A 22,440-nucleotide genomic window follows, 5' to 3' on the forward strand; every position below is an offset into this window, starting at 1 on the left:
GCTTTTCCCAACTATATTTTGTTAAATCACCAAAAGTAATGAGTTTAGTGTGAGGATGGAGGAAGTTCATAGAGAACAGAGAGATTACTTTTCCCTTTGTCTTTCCCCCTGGAAATGAGGAAGGAACCAAAACGTCTTTGAGAAATAAGCTTTTTATTCTTTTGCCCCAAAGCATCCTGCTGAGCTGGGCTCTGTGTAGTTTGTGGAACTTTCCAGAATGAATGAAACCCAGTGTGTTTTTATGCTTAAGGCACATTGCCAATTACCTGTGCTGATGGAGCAGAGAACTTCCTTATTCTTGTAAGGGATTGTTTTCCAAGGTTAAAGACAACTTTTACTTACCAGGGGTGCAGGTGGGGAGCAGGGAATGGGGAGGTGGGTTTAATGAGCATGGAGTTTCAGTTTAGGGTGATGAAGAAGTTCAGGAGATGGAAGGTGGTGATGCTTGCACAAACGTACTTACTGCCTCTGAATTGTACACTTTAAAAAACGGCTAAAATGGTCAATTTTATGTTATGTATATTTTATCACAATAAAAAGAAATCCAGTGATACATTCTTCAAACTTGAAAGTAATCTCTAATGGCAGTAAAGGTCGGTTACACAGCAATTACAGAGTAAGATCCCATTTTTAATTTTTAAAATTATGGGTAACAAGACCCTGGAAATAAAGATGTCAAAAACAATAACTGATTATTTTGGAGTGGGAGTGATTTCTACTGTCTTCTTTGGGCTTCTCTGTATTTTCCCAATCATATATTCTACAATAAATGTTTGTATATCTTTTGTAACCAGATAAAACATAGACACACAACGTTAAGAATGTACTTAAAACCACCGAATTGTACATTTTCATGTGGTTATGATGGTAAATTTGTGTCATGTGTATTTTACCCCAATAAAAAAAATGTATTTTTGAAAAGACAACTTAAAGGCGTTACCTCCCTGGGTTTTCTTGAGGCTAGCGTTGCCCTACTTGGTAATCATTCCCCATCACCCACCCCACTGTGTGGTCCAGGGGAGAGAGACCCGACTTGGGAAGTGAAATCAAGAGGCTGAAAGATACCAGGTATGGGTTTAACCGGTTCTATGTACAATCCAACAGTTTAGCTCCTTTCCTTCAAATAAGATGGAAAGTATTCTGTAAGGGCAGATTTTATTGTTTTGTTTTGTTTTTTAAAATAGTTCGCTCAGGATTTGTTACCATTCAAATTGAGGGCGAGTTAACAGCTAACGCTCCTATTTTCTACAAAGTCAAGATTGTTAAATGTGATAGTATAAACATGATGGCAGGAGAAACAGTCACAAATCTTCAGAGGATGGACTGTTTTCAAGAATGCAGAGATGCCACATCACCTTGACAGTCATTACAAATCAAGACGCATTATATTTGGGTAGCGTTTTTAACCTTCTAAAGTGTATCCATGCTTTTTATTTATTGCACGATCAGCCTAAGCATGTGAAAGTGGCTTTTTCATTTGAAATAGGGGAGGTTGTTGGTGCTGGGGAAGGGCTGTCCGTGGTGTGAAGTCCTAAAGAAGGTAAGAGGGGGTGGGCTTGAGGGGGAAGGAGGGTGCTCCTCCTCTACGGTCTCTGGAAGGAGCGAGGAGCAGGTGGGAACATCAGCAGAGAGGACTGGAGTGACTTTGTTGAGGGATATTATCAAGGAGTCAGTGCAGAGCCTGAGCCTGAGTTCTCCACCCGGAGGCGGAGGGAGTCCGGATTTTTTTTTTTTTTAAGTTTGTTTTTTTTTTTAACATCTTTAATGGAGTATAATTGCTTTACAACGGTGTGTTAGTTTCTGCTTTATAACAAAGTGAATCAGTTATACATATGTTCCCATATCTCTTCCCTCTTGCGTCTCCCTCCCACCCTCCCTATCCCACCCCTCTAGGTGGCCACAGAGCACCGAGCCCATCTCCCTGTGCTTTGCGGCTGCTTCCCACTAGCTATCTATTTTACGTTTGGTAGTGTATATATGTCCATGCCACTCTCTCACTTTGTCACAGCTTACCCTTCCCCCTCCCTGTGTCCTCAAGTCCATGCTCTAGTAGGTCTGTGTCTTTATTCCCGTCTTACCCCTAGGTCCTTCATGACCTTTTTTTTTTTTCTTTCTTAGATTCCATATATATGTGTTAGCATACGGTATTTGTTTTTCTCTTTCTGACTTACTTCACTCTGTATGACAGACTCTAGGTCCATCCACCTCACTACAAATAACTCAATTTCGTTTCTTTTTATGGATGAGTAATATTCCATTGTATGTATGTGCCACATTTTCTTTATCCATTCATCCAATGATGGACACTTAGGTTGCTTCCGTGTCCTGGCTATTGTAAATAGAGCTGCAATGAACATTTTGGTACATGACTCTTTTTGAATTATGGTTTTCTCGGGGTATATGCCCAGTACTGGGATTGCTGGGTCGTATGGTAGTTCTATTTGTAGTTTTTTAAGGAACCTCCATACTGTTCTCCATAGTATCTGTATCAATTCACATTCCCACCAGCAGTGCAAGAGCGTTCCCTTTTCTCCACACCCTCTCCAGCACTTACTGTTTCTAGATTTTTTGATGATGGCCATTCTTACCGGTGTGAGATGATATCTCATTGTAGTTTTGATTTGCATTTCTCTAATGATTAATGATGTTGAGCATCCTTTCATGTGTTTGTTGGCAGTCTGTATGTCTTCTTTGGAGGAATGTCTTTTTAGGTCTTCTGCCCATTTTTGGATTGGGTTGTTTGTTTTTTTGTTATTGAGCTGCATGAGCTGCTTGTAAATTTTGGAGATTAATCCTTTGTCAGTTGCTTCATTTGCAAATATTTTCTCCCATTCTGAGGGTTGTCTTTTGGTCTTGTTTATGGTTTCCTTTGTACACCACCTCCTGACAGTCGAGCCCTCCCCGGGGGCGGTACCTCGCCAGGCAGTGCAGCCTGCCCCTCACGTGGGCCGCGTACAGGTGCTGACCGCTGCAGCAGAACCATTGTGCTCTACGCTATAAGAACTGAGGGGCTCCCTGCGCCCTGATATTGCATGCCAATGCGGAGGGTGTTTAAGGAAAGGACAGAAGGTATGAAACAGTCCTCCTTGGAGACAGGAAATCAATCCGGCTGGGCAGTGCTGAACACCCAGCCGCTGTACCTGACGGTGCATTTCAAACCAGGACACAACTCAGCTTCTTCTGAGCCAAGCTGTGTGGCCGTTCTGTGCCGGTGCCGGGATGGAAGCAGACAAGACATCCTCACTGCCCACTGGGAACTCACTGGGGCCAGCGGACCTGCAGGCTGAGGCTGTGGAATGAGAAGTGGGGGGGGGGTTTGTGTGCAGCGTGGGGTGTCCCGACTGAGGGGTGGGGAGTGTCTGGGCCCGAGATGGTGAGACCACATGGTCAAGTCTTTGAAAGATGAATATTGACATCACAGCTGCAAGATCCACTTGAACCTAACTTATGTTGATCTGTCTCCTGATGACACTGGGCTGGCCCTGGGGTATCACAGGGTCGATCACGTGTTGGCTACACAGCTGTGGGCAGGTTACTTAAACTCTTTGAGCATCATTTTCCTCATGTGCAAAATAGTAGCTTATCTAACACACAGGGTTGTTTTAAGAAATAAATGAATTCCTGCAAGTCAGGTGCTTACAGCAGAGCCTGGCCATCAATAAGTGTTAGTGGTTATTTTTCAAGGAGCTGACCTACTCTTTCTGGGAACATCTCGCCGGCCCACTTATAAGCCTCACAAGCGTCCTATTCTAATAAATCACTTCTTATCTATTACTTTGCTTCTCGCTGAATTTTTTCTGTGCTGAGACATAAAGAACCGGAGCACCTCAGAGCCCCCTGAAACACCACCTAGCAGTTTCACCAGGAGGGACCCCAATGCCCTGGCTCTGGCTAAAACGGAACCAGAACCATATGGCTGAATGATGCAGGATTTGGAGTTAGGCAGACCTGAATTGGTGTCTCAGTCTCTCTCTCAGTATGATCCTGAGAAAGTGAGTTCACTTTCTTTTTTTTTGTTTTTGTTTTTTTTGGGGTTTTTGTGGGGGGTACGCGGGCCTCTCACCGTTGTGGCCTCTCCTGTTGCGGAGCACAGGCTCCGGACGCGCAGGCTCAGCGGCCATGGCTCACGGGTCCAGCCGCTCCGCGGCATGTGGGATCCTCCCGGACCGGGGCACGAACCCGCGTCCCCTGCATCGGCAGGCGGACTTTCAACCACTGCGCCACCAGGGAAGCCCGAGTTCACTTTCTTGAAATTTAGTTTCCTCTGCTATAAAGTGGTGATAATGGCGTGTACATTACAGGACTGCTGTATCGCTTGTGTAATGCTGAGTTCCAAGCCACCCCAAAATGTAGTGGCTTAAACCCACAGCCTGCTATTTTGCTCATGAGTCAGTGGACTGGCAATGTCAACTGGAAAAGAAATGCACAACCTAAAAGTTGAGAGTTATGTTTTATTCAGTGCACAAAACTGAAGACTTAAGCCTGGGACACAGCATCTCAGGTAACTCTGAGAGACTGCTCCAACGAGGCAAGCGAGGGGGCGGGAGAGGATATATAGGGTTTTGCAACAAAAACCAGATAGTCGGACCATCAAAAGATTACTGTTAATTAAGGAAAACCAGATATCTCAAGTTAAGAAATCTAGCACTTTTCTGTGTTTGGGAAAATGCAAAGTCTGGGCTCCTTGAAATTATTCCCGTGATGGCACCTCAGCTCTCTGGGGCCAGCACCCTGCGTCTCCTCAGGGTGCACCCTCGTGGGTGGCTTGCAGCAGCTGACTGGTAGATGATGGGTATCCTGCCTCCATCCTGGGTTCCCTCAGGGCTGTCCTGAGGGACAGCTGTAATGTGATGGCTTGATGGCTGCAACATTCTTTGTTTACTGACATGGCAGGCAATATTTTTCATTCACAGCACTTTGGGCTGAGTTCAGTCAGGTGGTCTGCTGGTCTTGGCTGGGCTCACTTGGGCATCTGTGGTCAGCTGGTGGTCAGTGGCTCGGGTGTTTGGCTGGCTGTGGACTGGGGGGACCGGTAAGAGGGCCATGTGTGTCCTGTGTGTATAGCAGGCTAGCCCGGGCTTGTGCACATGGTGGAAATGTCAGGGTTTCCAAGAACCACAAGAGAGTAAACCCAGTGCCCAAGCTAGTTAAAGCAAGTGCCACTGCTAGATTCAAGGGCGGAGAAGTTGATGGGAAGGGAAGAATTTGGCCAGTTTTGTCATCTACCAGGTAGTTTTGAGAATAAAATGAGATCATATAAGCACAGCGCCTCCTGGCGCTCAATTAGTGCTCAATAAACATATTGACAATGATTAATTTCTCTCTTCGAGTTTTTTAATAATGGTAAGGTAGCTGTTAGAATAGATATTAAGTAGTAACTTTTAATTTTCGTGAAGCGTCTTGCCTCCGTTTCCTCCCCCGTATCATGACGAGAATCGCTTTCAGGCAGAGATGTCTCAGGAAGGATCGGATGAGGGAATGATGGTTAAGTGTTTGCACAGAGCCGGGTGTGGGGAATGAGGTCGTTTTTATTACTGGTGTAAGATCCGTGTCTCCCCCTCCTCCCTGCACACAAAAACATGGCAGAGACTTGCTCGCTTTTTCATTTTGTTTTATTTTGACCCACATCCCACTTTTCAAAAAACCTGAGTCTCAGCTGTTTGTAGAGACTCGCCTTCAGGCTATCCTTTCTTCTGGCTCCCCAGCTGCCTCTCTTCTCATCTCCGCTCCCTGAAGGCACCTCCTCCCTTTGTGTTTCATCCCCCTTCCTCCACCGCAGTCTCCCATCTGCCTAGGGGGTTCCTCCTGGCTGGAGCTGCAGCTTCAGGGGACTCTGAGGGTGACCCTGGGGCCACAGGGCCCTTCCAGGTAAGGATGACCAAGGTGGGAAGTGCCGGGCACCCAGACACAGCGCATGGGCCTCCCAGGTGCTCTGAGGGGTTCTTAACCCCCATCTGCAAGAGAAAGGAGTCCCCTCCACCTTGCACCTTCTCAGGGTTTCCAGGGACTCCTGGGCAGCCTCTGAAGCTCTTCACTGCTGTCGGATGACCTGGGGAAATGCTTAATGCTTTGAGCTTGGGAAACTCATGCCAACCAGTCACTCACCCTGGTAGAGGATTGTACAGGCTTGTCTCAAAGCCTGGATGGTCTAAAATATGCATAATTTGAGCATCCTCCCCCAATCCCTACACCGTGTTACACAAGATGGGGCCTCTTGGGCTTAAATGCCAGACAACCTCCTTCCTCAGGGGCCAGGACACTGAGAAAGGGGAGTGGGAGTAGGAGAGGCCCCTCCCCCCGAGGTGGCTCAGAGCACCCTCCCTGCAGAAGACGATGCTTCTTCTGAGACCGACTTTAGGAGCAGCCACTCCAGCACCGCTGGAGCAGCCAGGTGCTTTACACATATTCTCTCGTTAGTTCTTATAACATTCTCGATAGGCTGGCAGTGGCAAAGCCACTTTACAGTTGCAGATATGGAGGATCAGAGAGCTTAAGACAATTTCTTTTGAGTTCCAAATTCAAGGATAGAGCATAATTGATTGGTGGGGGACAGACAGGGATTAGGGGCAGCCCACGAGACAGCTGAGGCCAAGTCCTTGGCTCTGCACCTCATGGTAGGGGAATGGAAATGGCAATGTGCTGGGAGTGGGCAGGCCAGGTTTAAGGATGCTTTTAAGGAAATTGAGGGTCTTTTGGACTTTGCCATGGAGGCAAGTTTCCTTGAACTCACCGAGCCTCAGTTTTCTCGCCTGTAAAATGGGCTTGTTGTGAGGATAAATAGGGGAGGTGTAGGAAGCATGTGGCTCAGTTCCTGGTGTGTGCAGAGCAGGGGTCCTTATCTTACATCCTGGCTCCAGGAATCCCATAGGACAGGAGGGCCTCCAGCCTTGCCTTTCTTGCTGGTCATTTCCAAGGGCAGCTCTGTACCCTACAGTAAAAGCAGGGCCCAGGTCCCAGCCCCAGGCAACGGCTGTGGTTTCTGTGGTTGTTTCAACAGCCTGGCTCTTCCAGACAGAACCGAGGCTGAGCTTCTCTTGTAAACATTGATGGAGGCCTCAGACAGAGAGGAACGCGAAAACAAAAGACGTTTTATTTATGATAGAAAAAGAAACCAACAGAAAAAAAAAAACAAAAAACATCTACAGGCCTGAAGGAGGGGGGAATGTTTAAATAAACCGTGGCAGGTCCACTGGATGGAATATTCTGCATCTATTGAAATGATGTTTACCGAGCGTTTGTAATAACACGGGAAAACGCTTATTCTATAAAGCTAAGTAAAAAAGGGAAGCAACTGAATTGTATACTCAGCACAATCACATCTAGGCAAAAATCAAGCCAAACAAAAATCATGCACAAGAAAAGCAGACCGGAGGGACCTACACCACAGTGGCGGGGGCGGGGGGGGTGTCTGTCTTTGGGTGGCGAAACTGGGGAGATTTTTTATACTTTTCTCTATTTTCCAATTTTTGTTCTATAATGGCATGGTTGGCCTAAGGTGCAAAGCAACACAAACTTGTTTTTTTTTTTTCCTAAAGAAGAAAGAACTCTTACTGGGAAAGCAGGAACAGATCACCCATGGAGAAGCCCAGTGACACACAGGTCACTCTGAGGCTGAGGGCTAGAGGGCAAGAGACAAGGCTATTAAAAAGGTCAAGTGGAAATCCTAGACTCTGATTTCATGGAGTCATATGGGCTCACTGACACCCAGCCACACACTCAGGTGTGACGTCTGTGTGTTAATTTGACTCTCACCCTTAAAGGTGCAAACTCTGCTTCTCTCTTGGGAATGTAGCTTACCTCTATCTAAAGACCCTCTTTCTTTCTTTTTTTTTTTTTTTTTGCGTTACGCGGGCCTCTCACTGTTGTGGCCTCTCCCATTGCGGAGCACAGGCTCCGGACACGCAGGCTCAGCGGCCACGGCTCACGGGCCCAGCCGCTCCGCGGCATGTGGGATCTTCCCGGACCGGGGCACGAACCCGCGTCCCCTGCATCGGCAGGCAGACTCTCAACTGCGCCACCAGGGAAGCCCTAAAGACCCTCTTTCATAAATGTTGGTGTAATGAGATTCTTTCCCTCACAGGAAAGGCTAAAGCAAATAGCTGGGCTCCTGCCCTCCTCACACAACAGGATGGAGTGCCTGGGAGGCACTCCTGCCCTCCTCCGCTGGCGTGGCAAAGTCATTCAGGAGGCAGAGACAGCCCTCCCAGGCCCTGAGCCAGTCTTGGTCTTTGCATCTTCCAGATTTCCACTCAGGGCTCTGCCCAGCTTCTTCTTATCAGGGAGCCTGATCACACGATCTCACTTGCCTGCCTTCTCTTTCTCTATGGCCTGTATGCAGCATGGGTTCTATTTGTTTGTTTATGTATTTGTTTTCTAGAATTGCCTGTTTTCTACAGCTAGAATGTGAGGTCTATTAGGGCAGGGATGTATTGTATCTCCAACACCCAGAACAGCGCCTGGCTTAAACAGTCTGTAAATGAACCCTGACCATCACGGCCCCAGGTGGTTTTTGCAGGCCCCCTGAACCTTGCCCTAACACGACAGCCCTGACCACTCTCATCCCTAAACCCAGCTCTGGAGACCCAGGCCAGGAATAAGAAATGCACAGCTCTAATCTATCAGTAATGACTGCCTGGGGCTCCATGCTGAAAGAGTTCTGAGGCCATTGAAAGAGCTCAACAAGAAAAGACATGGTGATGGCTTAGTGATGTCTGCCATGGGACCATAGGAGGCAGACAAGATGTGTGGCGTACATGAACCCAGGTTCAAGTCTCAGCTCTCCCTCTCATCATGAAGACCACATCCACCATCTAGAACAAGCTCTGTTGCCTTATCCCTTGATGCATCTCCCTAGTCCCTGCCATATGTATGCAATGGGCTTCTGGAAGTTTTCCAGAGTGATCCCTAGCTCACCCTTGGCTTGGAGCCCTTCCCCACACCCTACCCAGCTTGGCTGAGGTCTTGTCCCCTGCCGGGCTCCTTACCGGAGACCTGCCCCTGGGGCTGGATCTGGCTCTACCTGCCCCAGCTCCCAGATGGGGTTCTCCTTCTGAGCAAACCCTTCTCCCCGCCTGGCATCACATCTCCAATTCCCCTGGGTCCCTTGGAGGTTCATGCCTGAGTGTTGACTCTGAACTTGAGCGTGGCCTTTGTGGTGGAGGGGTTTGGGGAGGAGGTCACCCTCCGCAGGCTCCAGCTGTAGTCCCAGCAATCTTTCCTTCCCCAGCTTCCAACTTAGAAATAAACTAAGCAGCTTCGCCTCCCAAGCCCTAGAATAGGGAAGGTGGCCTTGTGCGGTCCAAGAAAAGGCTTCGTCTCTGTACCAACCTCCTCTCATTCTTTGTTCCAATTCTGCATCTTCTGAAAAGACCCCCCACCCCAGATCAGCCCCAACAGCCGCAGTGAGCACAAGCTCCTGCCAGGACCCCGCGGAACTGGGAAGAACTTTCTCCAGGTGCTCACCTTTATCCCCCAGGCAGAGAAGGACATGGGTGGTGCTTCCCATTTTTAAGATAGGGATGCTGAAGTCTGAGCATTCCTGTCTCCCCACCTGTGGGACCTGCCCTGGTGCACCTCCCTTCTCTGCTTCTTTCCTCATGCAGCTTGTCACTTTAGAAGTGGTCCCAGCTTCCTGGCTTCTGGCTGGGACCAAGGGCATCGCTGCTCTCCTTTCTGTATATGTGTCTCCTTTGGAGATGGAACAGGGCTGCAGTAATAGATTGGACCAGTCTCTCTCCCTTCCCTCTGGGAAGAAAGGTAACTTCCTGAGGTTGGAGAGTTTCTTCCCTTTGAGAATTTACCAAACCTGATATGAAAGGAGATCCCAGTCTCCCAATGCACCACTAGAACCTTCTAGTTCCCCAGCTCCATCGTGGACCTGCCCCTCCCTGGTCCTCTCCTGTCTGATGAGACCAGGTGACCACAAGGCACAGGGAGGGCAAAGGATGCCATCACCTCTCACCACCTGGAAGGGCTGACTGGTGGTGGCTGTCCCCCCAGCTCCAAGGTGAGGGCTGGGTTGCTTGGGGAGCTGTATTGTGAAGGGTTCTGAGATCTGGGGAGAGAGTGCAGTGGTCATATAACAGCGGGCCCAGCAGACGGTGGCCCTCGGATCACATTTTTTCCTCGCTCTCCTGAGACCTCGTATTCAGAAGCAATTGTATTCTCAGTAAACCCTGCAAGAAGATGTGCCTTTACAAACGGATGCTGAAAATGGAGGCTTCTCCTCCTTCCAGTATACTAGAATTCCAGGTAGTGAGAAAAATTAAAGTGGGCTTCGGTCGATTTATTCTGCAGACAAGAGCTCCGTGGGCTGTTCCAACTTCAGCTGTTCTGCTTCTCCAACCATCTCTCCCTCTGGCCGGGCCCCCTGGGGCTCTCCTGGGCTCCTTCCTGGTCCTGCTGGAGCCGCCTCCCTTCATTTTCCCCACCTGTGTGTCCCAGGTGCTTCTGGGAATCTTGGAGGTTGGGGCTCAGTGGCCAATGTTTAGGAAGAGGCCCTGGCGGCTTATGGAGGTCTAGCCCAGATCCAGCAGGGTCAGCTTGAGGGGTCATTGGGGGTCAACTGGCCCTCGGAACCAGGACTGGGATAAGGCTGTGCCCCTGAACTTGGCTGGGGTCCTGGTACCTGACCCCCATTCAGAGCTCAAGCAAGGTGATGGCCATCCCTGCGGACGTGGGCATCCTGGGCCTCAGAGCACCAGTTCCGAGTTCCATTTCCACACTGGGCTTCTGCAGCCCAATGGGGGCAAAGATGGAGTTAAGAAGTCCAGCCAGTGGAGGAGAAAGGACTGGAATTCACCTCCTGCTGGCCAGATTCCCAGGCCACCTGATCTCCCAGAAATGGTCCATGGAGGATGGGTAGGGGATGTTTTTGCCACTAGTTTTGCAGAAGGGGCCCAGCAGAGGGGCCACTAGACCCTGGTCTGGGGCACATCAGGGCCGGGCAAGGTCAGGACGGTGGGCAGGAGGGTGCCCTGCGGGGAGGGGAAGCTCTGTAGCTCCTCGGGCACAAACCTGGGTGAGACGTAGTCGGCCAGGAAGCGGAGGGTGCGCTGGCGCCCCACACAGTAGATGAGGTCGTCCACCACGGCACACTGGAAGGTGTCCGGGTAAGGGGTCCGATGTGTGGCGCACTCGTACCAGAGGCGGGTGCTGGCGCTGCAGCGGTACACGCTGATGCCCAGGCTGCGGTTGAGGTCAAAGCGATAGAGAAAGCCTTTGACCGCCACCATCTGGGCTGTGCGGTCCTTGCCGCCCCCAGTGGGGCCGGCCCGCCAGCGCTGCTCCTGGGTGGAGAATCGGAGCAGCAGGTAGCGCAGGGAGCCACCGGTGACGAAGATCTCTCCGGCACACGCCGCGGCTGTGTGCGCCAGGGCAAAGGTGTCACTGGGGAGCGGCGGGGAAAAGGTCCAGCGGTCCAGGTGAGGGTCGTAGCATTCCACCGTGTTCAGACACTCACCCCCGATGGCGTACAGGTGTCCATCCAGGGCCACCAGCTGGCAGTGAGGGCGGGCCTGGTTCAGAGGGCACACCTCACTCCAGATGCCCGTCAGCGGGTTGTAGCAGAAGACACGGTTGGAGGGCTGGTGCCCAAACCCCTGGCAACCGGACACGATGAAGAGATAATTGAAGAGGCTACAGACGGCACAGCCCCGGGACACAGCCTCAGGGGGCAGACGGGCCAGCGGGTGCCAGACATCCCGCTCGTCGTCATAGCAGCAGAGGCGGCTGGAGTCTTCCTGGGGGCACATGTCGGCCACCACCAGGTGCTTGCGGCCCCGGAGCCGTCTCTGGAGGATCAGCTCCCGCTCTGCCCCACTCAGGCACCCGTAGATGTCTGGGCTGCGCAGGACCTGGAGGTAGTTGTCACTCATCACCTTGTAGGCGGCTTCTTTCAGGGCCTCCAGGCTCTGCTTCTTGGCAAAGGCCAGCACCTCATAACAATTGCCCAGATCCAGGTGGGCATCTGGGGCTGATCCAGGGCTGAGCGGGAGGTGAAAGAAATTGGCCCCAGCCACAAAGTGCAGGTGGGGCTTCCTGCTGCTTCCAGCTGAGCTGGACCCAAGAGAATCCTGGGATATGGGGCTGGTGGGCAGGGCGCTCTGGTCTGGGCACAATGGAGCAGGGTCCCCAAAGCCTTCGAGCTGCAGCTGAAGCTCCGGGTTCTCCACGATCTGAAGGAGGCTCTGCTTCCTGCTGAAGCCTTGTGCGGAGGGTGACAGCACAGGCTCGGGGGTGGCGGCTGTCCCCACTCCACCTACTCTGTCGTCGGCCTGGCCTCCCAAGGCTGCCCCCACTCCCAGGGGGCCTGGCCCTGACACAGGGGGTGGAACCTCCGCCAGGGCTGCTGTTCTGGGGGCCAGCATGTCCCTGGAGGTGGCCTGACAGGTGGATTCAACACAGTAGTCGTACACCTTGCACTTCAGCCTGGGCCTGGTCCCCTCCATCTTCTCCGGTATGAAATTCTCCTCCACTCGAACCCGGGCCACAGACAAGAAGGTATAGGAGGCCTCGGTGGCTCCCTCCTGCTGACGCAGGGCCAGGCCCATGTCCGAGGCAGCCCGGAGGGCCCCAGCCTCTTCCCTGTGGACCCCTGTCACACGGGTAAAGACCCAGCTCTTGTTCATATCACTCTTGCCTTCTGTGTGGGCCGCCCCGCACCGGTCGGGGGATTCCTGCTCCCCGGCCCCCAGCTGCTCCTGGGATCTGCTGTCCTGCCATGGGGCAAGCTCACCACTCACACCGCTGCCGTCCGCTGCAGCGAGGCCAGTTAGGGAGCTTTGGGGTTCACTGCACCAATGGGGGCGACGGGGCAGCTTACCGCCAGCAGCTGTTCCGGCTTTCTTGCCACTGCCCCGAGGACGTGCCAGGCCAGAGTCCATGCACTGCCCATCCTGTTCCTCACCAGCACGTTTCCTCTCGGGTTTCCCAGTTGCTTGGGCTTCTGAGTCTGCAGGAGGTGCTCCTGTCGCCAGGACTCTGGGACCCTCCGGATTCTCCCAGCTGCAGCCCAGCGATACTCCGGCCCCCTTGCTTCCCCTCCGGCATCTCAGGCCCCACTGTGGCGCCCCGGAAACAGCCTCCTGGATGGCAGGCTGCCTAGAGCCCTCTGCCTCGTCCTTGGCCTCAGCCTTGGCGTTCCCACCCCCCTGGGCAGGCCTTGGCTTGTACAGCCTGTAGGCTGCGGTCGCCAGGAGCAGGGCAGCGGCAGACAGCACCACCTTGCCCGCCAGCTGCATGTCCAGATGGCAGCCCCAGGCCTCTGCTCCCTCTCCTCTGGGGAGCATGTTCCCAAGCCGACCTGGGGCAGAGGAATGTCAAGAATCTGATTAATGATTGCCCAGTAGGGAGTGGTTCCTGGTTCCTGCCGAGCTGAGAGGGACGGGGGCCTTGGGCTGGCTCTGACCGGCTGCCCAGCGGAGGAGTTGTGGCAAAGGTGACTTTGAGCTGGCAGAGGGTGGCCGGTGGGGCTCAGGGCTGGCAGATCTCGGCTGCTGGCCTCCTTGGATCCTTCGCTGCTTTCCCTGGGAGTGGGAGGCACCTGCCGGGGGGCTGAGCTTGTGATAATCCACCCGAGCCGGCAGCAGCTGGAGAGGGTTAGGAGTGTCCAGCGGGTACACAGAGAGGGAGGGAGCTCTTGACCAAACAGTCACCGGATGCCAGGAAAGGCACGGGGTTGGTGATTATTTGTGTGTGTGTTTTGTTTTCTCTTTTGCAAATCCACTGGGCTGGGAGGGTTGGGTGTGGTGACTTGTGGGGCAGGTGGAGCCACGGCAGGCATGGCAGGAGAACCTCCCGGGTCTGTTTTCTTCCTGTTGAGGTTGGTTGTTCCCCACGGTGGGGGGTGGGGTCTGCAGTCAGCAGCAGGTGAGGCTGAGCGGGGGACTGCGGCCAAACCACCTGAACTGGCTCCTGCGTGACTCTGCCCTCCTTCCCTGCCTGATAAGTTGACTAAGAAAACCGGCCTTCCTGTGAGGAGTTGGGGAAAACACATGGCATTAGTACCTAGATCGGGCACAGACATGGGCCACAACCTCACCCTCTGAACCAGACAACCTCATATGGTGAGAGGCCAAGGGAGACTCACCCGCCGCTCATCTCACCGGCGCTGTGGGTTTCGGATCCAGGCCACACAGCTCTGCTACGTACCAGCAGTGTGACCTTAGGCAAGTGATTTCACCTCTCTGTGCCTCGGTTTCTTCATCTGAAAAATGGGGATAACAGCATCTCATAAGGTTGTGGTGAGAACAAAATGGGTTAATGTGTGTAAAGGCCATAAGGCTGATGACTCACATTAATTGTCATCAGTTGGACCTTTGGAAGCGCAGGTGTAATTCTGCCCCTCCCCAGACTGAGGTCTTTTTGCGGTCCCCAAATGCCAGGGCAGGGGTTTCAGCCTCATGCTACCTATGGGGGCTGATGGTGCCAGGTGGGCGGTCTCAGCACCCCCTGGTCCCACTGTTTCAGAGTCACTTAGAGTCTAGGTGGTGATGCCATCACTCTCGATTTCTAAATGTTGGCATTTAACTTTTAAATATGAGAATAAAAACCACTCTGAGGGCTTCCCTGGTGGCGCAGTGGTTGAGAGTCCGCCTGCCGATGCAGGGGACGCGGGTTCGTGCCCCAGTCCGTGAGGATCCCACATGCCGCGGAGCGGCTGGGCCCGTGAGCCACGGCCACTGAGCCTGCGCATCCGGAGCCTGTGCTCCACAACGGGAGAGGCCACAACAGTGAGAGGCCCGCGTACCGCAAAAAAAAAAAACAAAAAGAAAAAAACCCACTCTGAAATACAGAGTTTTCAGAGGAATATGTCTCTGAAACCTTGACTTGAGGAGAAAATCCTGATTCCTTATGATGCTGTTCACAACCCTCTACGCTCCAGCCTTAGTTTACCTTCCAAAATCATCCCCTGATCGCTGCTGTGCCTACCTGGCTCTGGGCTGGGGCTCAGGCTTTTCCCCCGTCTTTGCTGGTCCACATTCCTCCAGCCATCTGAGTCAGGTCAAAGGCTGCCCCCTGTGCCTCCTTCCTGGTGCCTCCCTCCTTCCGGCATCATCGTTTCCTTCTTGTTCTGTTGTTCTTCTATGTGCCTCTTTTAGCTTTCATCACACGGGCTGCGGCTCAAAGTACACACTGCTCTGCTGGACTCTAAGTCTCCAAGTAAGTTCAACTCTGGGGCCGGAGGCAAACTGGGACAAAAGCCAACGTATTTGTGCCTTTCTGCGGGGAGGATGGGGGTGGACACTCAGGATGTATCTCATCTACTGTTCACTGTCCCGTTTGGGAGGGATACAATTGTCATCCCCACTTCATGGCAGCTCCAATGTTATGTCAATTTGCCTGTAAATGGGGATTACTATCTTTTGTTTCCAGACTCCTGAATTTTACAGACTTGAATTCACCCAACAGGTAACACTGCCCCGGTAGTCAGGCGTTCTCTGCCTGTCTTGCTGGTGACCCGCAGCAGGGTTTTCTCGCTTTCCATCACGGTCACAATAGTGATTTACAGTTATCGTTAGACGTGCAGATTTCCAAGCTCTGCCCCCAGATTTTATGATTCAGTAGGTTTGGGATGGCTTCCAGGAAATCCTCATTTTTAATAATCATCTCAGGAGATTCCAGTGGGTAGAGGAATGGAAAGTAAGTCAGTGTTTTTACTTGTCTGCTAAGAATTCCTCTTCACCCCTGAGTGGTGGGTGAGCAGTTGCCCCCTAGACCATCCAGGAGAGTGGCGGGGAAAGGGGAATGGATCCTGGGTACTTTGTATGAGTGAAATAATCTCACCTTCCCAGTCATCCAGGAAGGTGCGTATTGTCATCGCCCTCATTTTACAGGTGAGGAAACCGAGGCTTAGAGGGATGCACCAATGTCAACGGAGGTTGTCAGTGGCAGAGTCTTGATTTATAACCAGGTGTCTCTAACTGCAAGGCCCATTTATCTTCCTCTGGGAAGGAGAGGATGAGCTATAAAGGGGAATAAAAATGATTTGTCCAGTGGTGAAATCAGGGCTTTGGGGACTGATGTGGACCGCCCCCCTCCCAGGGGCCAAGCTACCGTTTCAGCAGTAAGGGCAGCTTTGGGCCTCCCATACCCTTAGAGAGGGAGACTTGTGGCATGCCCTCCTGAGTGCTGTGACCTGGCATTGTCCTCTCAGATGCCACCAAGGGAGCAGTGTCTCAGCCCCTTTCATGGGCTGCTTCCCATGTGTCCTGGAGCACCCTACCTATAGCTACAGCTTAAAGGCTTTGAGTCAGACAATCACTCTTTCCATTTGGAACTGTGCCTCTGGGTATTGGATGTGGCCAAACCAGGCCCCTGGGTGGCCAGGAGAAAGTGAAAGGGCCACTGCGAGCAGAAGACCCAGCCCCAGCCCTGGGGAAGGACTTACATCCAGATCTGGAAGATGGTGCCTATGCCTGAGATACGATCAAGTCACAGTGTATCACAAAGGAAAAATTAAAAAGGTGACTTGTCAACAGGTGCTTATTGACAAAGTACAACCAGATTATTCGATAGCCAGGGAGGCTGGAACAAGGGGCATCAGAAGAGAGTTCAGGAGAGGATTCCAGAAAGAGGTGTTTAGCATTGAATATTGATCAAAGAAAGAGGGGGCATAGACTGATAGATTGATTGATTGATTGATAGGACAGTTATTTTCCAGATGTTTACCATGTACCAGGCCCTGTGCAGTGACCTAGGTTAAGAGACACCCGTGGAGCCTGAACCCGTGGAGACTGCTGACTCTGGGGGAAGAAGATGCTTAGCAAGAAGGTGGTGAAGTGTGATGATGCTCGTAGGTGGGGGTGTCTGGGGGAGAGGGAAGCGGGAGTCCCTGTGCCAGGCCAGGACACGAGAGTGGAGAGGGTACTTGGTAGGCAGAACAGGGAGGGCCAAGCAGAGGGAAATAGCAAGGGGTGAGGAATACAGGGGGACGTGAGAGCTGTGACAATGCATGAGACCTCCAGACTGGATCTTGGGGCTGGGTGCAGGCTGTGCGTATGAGGGTGGAGGGTCAGGTGACACTGATATGAATCCTGGCTTAGCACTTCCTTCGTTGGAGGGTGGAAGTAACACCTGTGAAACAGCTGAGCGCAGAGGGGACCTTCATTAAAGGAGGCTTTTTGCTGTCTGCCCTCCATTCTGGTCCCCAGTGACCACGGCCACCTGAGATAGTTATAAAATGTAGGCTTTATTATTATTCAGGTATGGTGAGGCCAACAGATCAGGAGATGACTGCTCTTGGAAAGGTAGCTTGTTACAGTTCCCTAGGGGAGCCCCTACCCTGTGCTATACAGGGCCACATGAGGATGCACCAGGGTCACCAGGAGGCAGAGGAAGGAGGGGAAGTGGGAAGCATTGACTTTACTATGTTTTTCATGGGAAGGTAAGGTAAAGGATGGGCAATGTAGGGTAGGCTTAGAAGTGGCTAGCTTGAATAATTTCAGGGGACCCTGGGGCTGTCTTTATTTGTCTCGCTTCTGGTCCTGGAGTGATTAGGGTAGGGGACCACTGGCCCTGAGGTATAAGAGCCTTGTGACAGCCTATAAAGGAGGTGGCGGGGGGGGGGGGGGGGGGATTTGGACTGGCTCATTTGCATATGAGAGATGTACTCCTAGGTGAGTCATTTGCCATCTCTAGGAACTAGCTAGCCTTCGGAGCTCAGTCAGCTCAGCGGGCCCCAGATGCCCAAGTTCTATATCAAGAAGATATAGTTACTACAGGGAGTCAGAAGACCAGAGGCGAGAGACTAGGGACTTTGGGGTCTCTAAGAGGCTGCCGGCTCCCCCGCTGGATGGTTGGGAGTGAGTTTGGGCTCTACCTTGAAGTCTAATCCCACCCGGCATGTGAGCACGAGGCTCCTGCCTGCTGACTTCAAAGTCCATAAATTACAGCTTTTTTTCCTCCAAGCCATTTGGAAAAAGTGAGATGAACAAATGAAGACAGGAGCAAAATTAAAAGATAATTGGAAGTCTATATTGGGCTTCTGTGGATGTGCGTGCCTGCTGCCAATCTGGTCTCTCTGTGCCGGCAGGATCAATTGAGAGCTCTTCGGCTGGCTCAGGGGGTGGATAAAACAGAGACAAATGCGAGCCATGCAAATAAACAGACGCATCTTCCAGCGATTAACTCTGCATTCCATCACGCCGGTGCCTCCTCCGGTCTGCTCAGCCTGATGAGTCTGTGTGTTCCAAGGTGGAGGTGGACTCCAGGTGGGTGCAACAAGTGAGGGCCTGAGTGGAGGGTCCGAGGTGGTGAAGAGCTGGGCGCGGGCACTTTGGGAGGAGAGGTGTGTGTGCAGAGAGTGGGTGGAGACGTCAGAGAGGGAGTCGGGGAGTTGTGTGGCCTTATACACAGACATGCACACACAGACACACACACGCATGTGAACACACACGCATGTGTGCGCACATGAACGCACACACACGCACACATGTGTACACAGATGCGCACGCACATGCGTGTGTATGAATGTACATGTATGCGTGCACGCACGCACGCACACATACACACTTGAGGGAGACCATGGACTTTTAAATCCAGAAGTGTCATCAATAAATGGATCCTGTCTGATGGGGAGACTAAGTCCTAGCTGTCTGTCCAGCTGGGACTAGAACACAGGGCATCGGACTGGGTCTAGGGGTGGAGGATTAGGTCAAGGATAAGTTGCCACTTGTCAGAAGGGTACTCAGTATTTGATGGTGGTATGGTGGTTCTCTACACTCACCCAGAGGCCTTTCCTCGAGAAACTCTCCTTAACATATGTTGGGCTTTTTTACCCTCAGCGTCCCTGGGCTGCACCCCCAGCTGATGTGCACGGCTGCATCCACACCGGTTGTTAAATGTTGACCTATTTCCATTCTGGTTGGTGAATAGCCACCGCCCCAAGCCCACCAGCCTGGCTGCCGTTCCCCCAGCACCCCCTCTGTCCTCCCCACCATTTACGAACTAGAAGTCAATGCTTGGTATCACAGGCTCCTCCAATGCTGCACCACTCAGCTAGGGCAGGACCACGCTTCACCAGGAGGTAAAGTGCCGAATATTCCCCCATGCCACAGGCTCCGCCCCAACCCCCAGGCTCCTGTTCTGCTCCGTCTAGGGTGATGCTGGCACAAGAGTTCCTGGACCGAGGATGCCACCTTAGCTGGGATTCTGATCCTGCAAAGGCAAGGCCAAACAGGGACCCTGGTGGATGTGCCACGGTGAATGCCACTTGCTGAGCCCCGAGTGCTAAGCTCACCCCTTCCTGGGCATCCCGTCAAATTTTCCATTCACGTGACCTGAACAAATAACTGTCACGGTTGTTATGGGCACAGCCCTTGACCGGGCACTTCTCACTGTACCACCCAGTGCAGATGGCATTGTCATCCCCATTTTATAGATGAGGGCACTGAGGCTCCCAGGAGTCATGGTGATCTCGCCCAGGGCCCTGCAGCTTGTGAGTGGTATGCAGGTGGGGCTGAAACCATTGTCCTCTCTGACCCTGAACCCTGCATCCACCCAGCCCACCTGCTACCTGCTGCCAAAGTTCGCCTCCACAGGAGCCCAAGGTAGGACCAACATCGCTCTCCAAGGGGACAGACATGTCACTGTAGTTCCTTGACGTTCTGGGAGGAGCAGAGGCCAGTGGTGAGTGAGGCCAGGGTTTTGGAGAAGACAAAGCATGCTGTAGCAGCCAGAAAAGGGGTCTGGCCTGGAAAGGGGATTTCAAAGAGCTGGGAATGCCAAGGGCATGAAGAAATGTCCTACTTACAATTTCCTCTGCACAGACCATTAGGAAATGGAATAATGGTATGTGATACGTGCCTGTGAATTTGATGGGAAATCGAATGTGAAACGATTCATGGATGCTGTTTGAAATGGCAGATTGCATCCTGATTTTTACTCCTGGGGTGGGATGAAATGAACCAAAGGGAGCATCGCGAGGTTTGCGTATGTGGCATAAGCCGTGCTTGCACACAGACAGAGCTTTCACGGAGGGCTCAGAGCCAAGGGTGATAGTAGTAATAATGATAATCATAACCAATATTTCCTGGGTACCCACTCTGTGTCAGGCTCTGTGCTCTGCCAAGGCTGCAGGCACCGTCTTCTTTAATCTTCACACAGACCTAGAGGGGAGTTAAGACCCATTCCACAGATGAGGAATCTGAGGCTTAGTTTCTTGCTCAAGGTCAAGTCAGTTTTACCCCAAAGCCATTCTCTAGAAACCCCTGTCAGCATGCATGCAGGATCTCAGGCCCTACCCCAGCCTCAGAAAATCAGAATCCTCCTGTTAACCAGATCCCTATGTGAAGCACTGTAAACACGCCCATAATCCCAAGAACCAATCAACTGTATGACCTTGCATATCATCAAGAGCATGTGTCTTCGCTTGTCCTGAGTCAGAGAGAGGTGACACCTTTGTCACTGACCCCTTGACATCTGAGCTCCCACAACAACCTTAATATACATCACTACTGATTCTGACTGAAAATCCCTGTGCCTTTGTTTTCCCATCTCTCAGACAGGCATGATGTCATCCCTCTATGGGGTTATTGTCAGAAAACACAGTAGGATGGCTAGGAGGGCACCTGGTGCAGGTGTACAGCAGGGGTTGATAAGTGTATATAAAATGAATTGATGGATCATACTGGAACCCATCATTGTCAAAGGCTGGTTGTGTGCCTTGTCCTGGGCTAAGTGCTTCAGAGGTAGCTTCTCATTAAAGCGAATTTTCACAACCTCACCAAGGAGGCATGGTTATCCCTGTCTTGCAAGGAAGAAACCCTGAGAGGTTAAGTTATTTGCCTAAAAGCACACAGCTAGGAAATGGCAGCCCTGAGATTCAAACCAGGCGCCTTTAGATCTGAAGCCAGGCTGTGTCTCCCTCATGTCATTGCTCGCGTCTCCTCCTCCTGCAATATTCCAGACAGTCACCAGCCCTGAGTGCCCTTCCAGGGGCAGCACGCTCCCTGGAGCTGGCTGTCCACGCAGCCCCATCCTGGAAGCTCATCTCTCCCCTCCGCTCTCTCCTGCTTCTTCCGCAACCCATGTTCCGAGTTGCCACTTGCCGGCTCCAAGAGTTCCTATGGCTCCCCGTGGCCTCCCCTCTCAAATCTAAATGCCTCAGCCTGTTCTCCAAGGTCCCTTCGACGCCCCGACATCATCTGTTTCCAAACACCCATTCTGCTCCAGCCAAGCTCATCTGTTTACTGTCCCCTTGTCCCTGTTGTCGCACAGGCCACTTCTCCCATTCCTGGCCCTTTTTCCCACATCTCTGCTCTTCTGTTCACTTTTGCAAAACCCCAGATCAAAACTGGGCCTTCTCTATAGGAGCTCAAACCAAGGCAGCAGTTCTTGACCCATTCTGGGGCCCAGGCCCCTCTGAGGACCTACTGGAAGTTATAGACCCTTGCTGGAAAAGTGCACATACACATAATATTCCACATGCAAATTCTGGAAGTCTCCAGACTCTTGGAGTCCTAGTTAAGAACCCCTGAGCTAGGGGAAGTACATGCTAAGCTTTTGGAAGGATGTGTCAAACTGGCTTTGGGGCTAAAAAAATAGGCCAGCCTAGGGTGGCACGTTTTGAAGTATGTGCTTTGCGTTTAGAAGAAAAATGGTTTTCTGGCCAGATCAGTTTAGAAAACACTGCTTTGTGACCTCTGACGCTCAATTTCTTCACTTGTAAAATGGGGCCAATAAAACCTGCTTTCATATAAGTTGTCATGGTGATTGGATGAGTTGCCTTGTGGCGTATGGAGGACCACCCTCTCTTTGGGCCCCTGCATCTTTTTTTTTTTATAAGTTTCTACTTAGGATGTTTTTAAAAATTTATTTATTTATTTATTTATGGCTGTGTTGGGTCTTCGTTTCTGTGCGAGGGCTTTCTCTAGTTGCGGCAAGCAGGGGCCACTCTTCATCGCGGCGCGCGGGCCTCTCACTGTCGCGGCCTCTCTTGTTATGGAGCACAGGCTCCAGACGCACAGGCTCAGTAATTGTGGCTCACGGGCCTAGTTGCTCCGCGGCATGTGGGATCTTCCCAGACCAGGGCTCGAACCTGTGTCCCCTGCATCGGCAGGCAGATTCTCAACCACCGGGCCACCAGGGGAGCCCGGACCCCTGCATCTTGTGCACTTTTCAAGAGGCCACCAGGAGGGGGAGAAGCTGAGACTCTCTGCTGCCCATCACCAGTGGAGAGTAGGGTCCCAGGGAGCGTGACTGTGGCTCCCAGTTCTTCCTCTAAGCCAGCAGAAGGGGCTGTGGAAGAGAGCCAAGGTAGCCCTCGCTAGGAGAGCAGCTGCTGCAGGGCTGAGTCTGGCTCTGACTCTTGTGTCTCCCAGGGACTAGAGAGCTGGTCTGGCCCTAGAGAGGCAGGGCAGGTTTGCGTTTCACAGCCCTGAGCCTCTAAATGGAGCTAACTCAGCGCAGCCAGGGGCCTTACTGGCCCATTAGCGCTGC

General features: G+C 52.1%; 1 protein-coding gene across 1 annotated transcript; it reads right to left on the bottom strand.

Annotated features, from left to right (window-relative positions):
* Positions 1-7,472: 7,472 nt before the first annotated feature.
* Positions 7,473-15,009, bottom strand: KLHDC7A (kelch domain containing 7A). The gene is made up of 3 exons (XM_029229456.1): positions 14,932-15,009; positions 14,090-14,206; positions 7,473-13,971 (listed from the first exon to the last, which is right to left on the bottom strand). The coding sequence occupies exon 3, from the start codon at positions 13,287-13,289 to the stop codon at positions 10,914-10,916; it is 2,376 nt and encodes a 791-aa protein (XP_029085289.1). The 5' UTR covers positions 13,290-13,971; positions 14,090-14,206; positions 14,932-15,009; the 3' UTR covers positions 7,473-10,913.
* Positions 15,010-22,440: the final 7,431 nt, after the last annotated feature.

This window comes from Monodon monoceros, unplaced genomic scaffold (assembly GCF_005190385.1).
Source record: "Monodon monoceros isolate NGI ecotype Baffin Bay Population unplaced genomic scaffold, NGI_Narwhal_1 Super_Scaffold_18, whole genome shotgun sequence".
Taxonomy (NCBI): domain Eukaryota; kingdom Metazoa; phylum Chordata; class Mammalia; order Artiodactyla; family Monodontidae; genus Monodon; species Monodon monoceros.

Coding starts and splice junctions, on each gene's coding strand:
- KLHDC7A (XM_029229456.1), bottom strand. CDS start 13,289: ATGCTCCCCAGAGGAGAGGGAGCAGAGGCCTGGGGCTGCCATCTGGAC.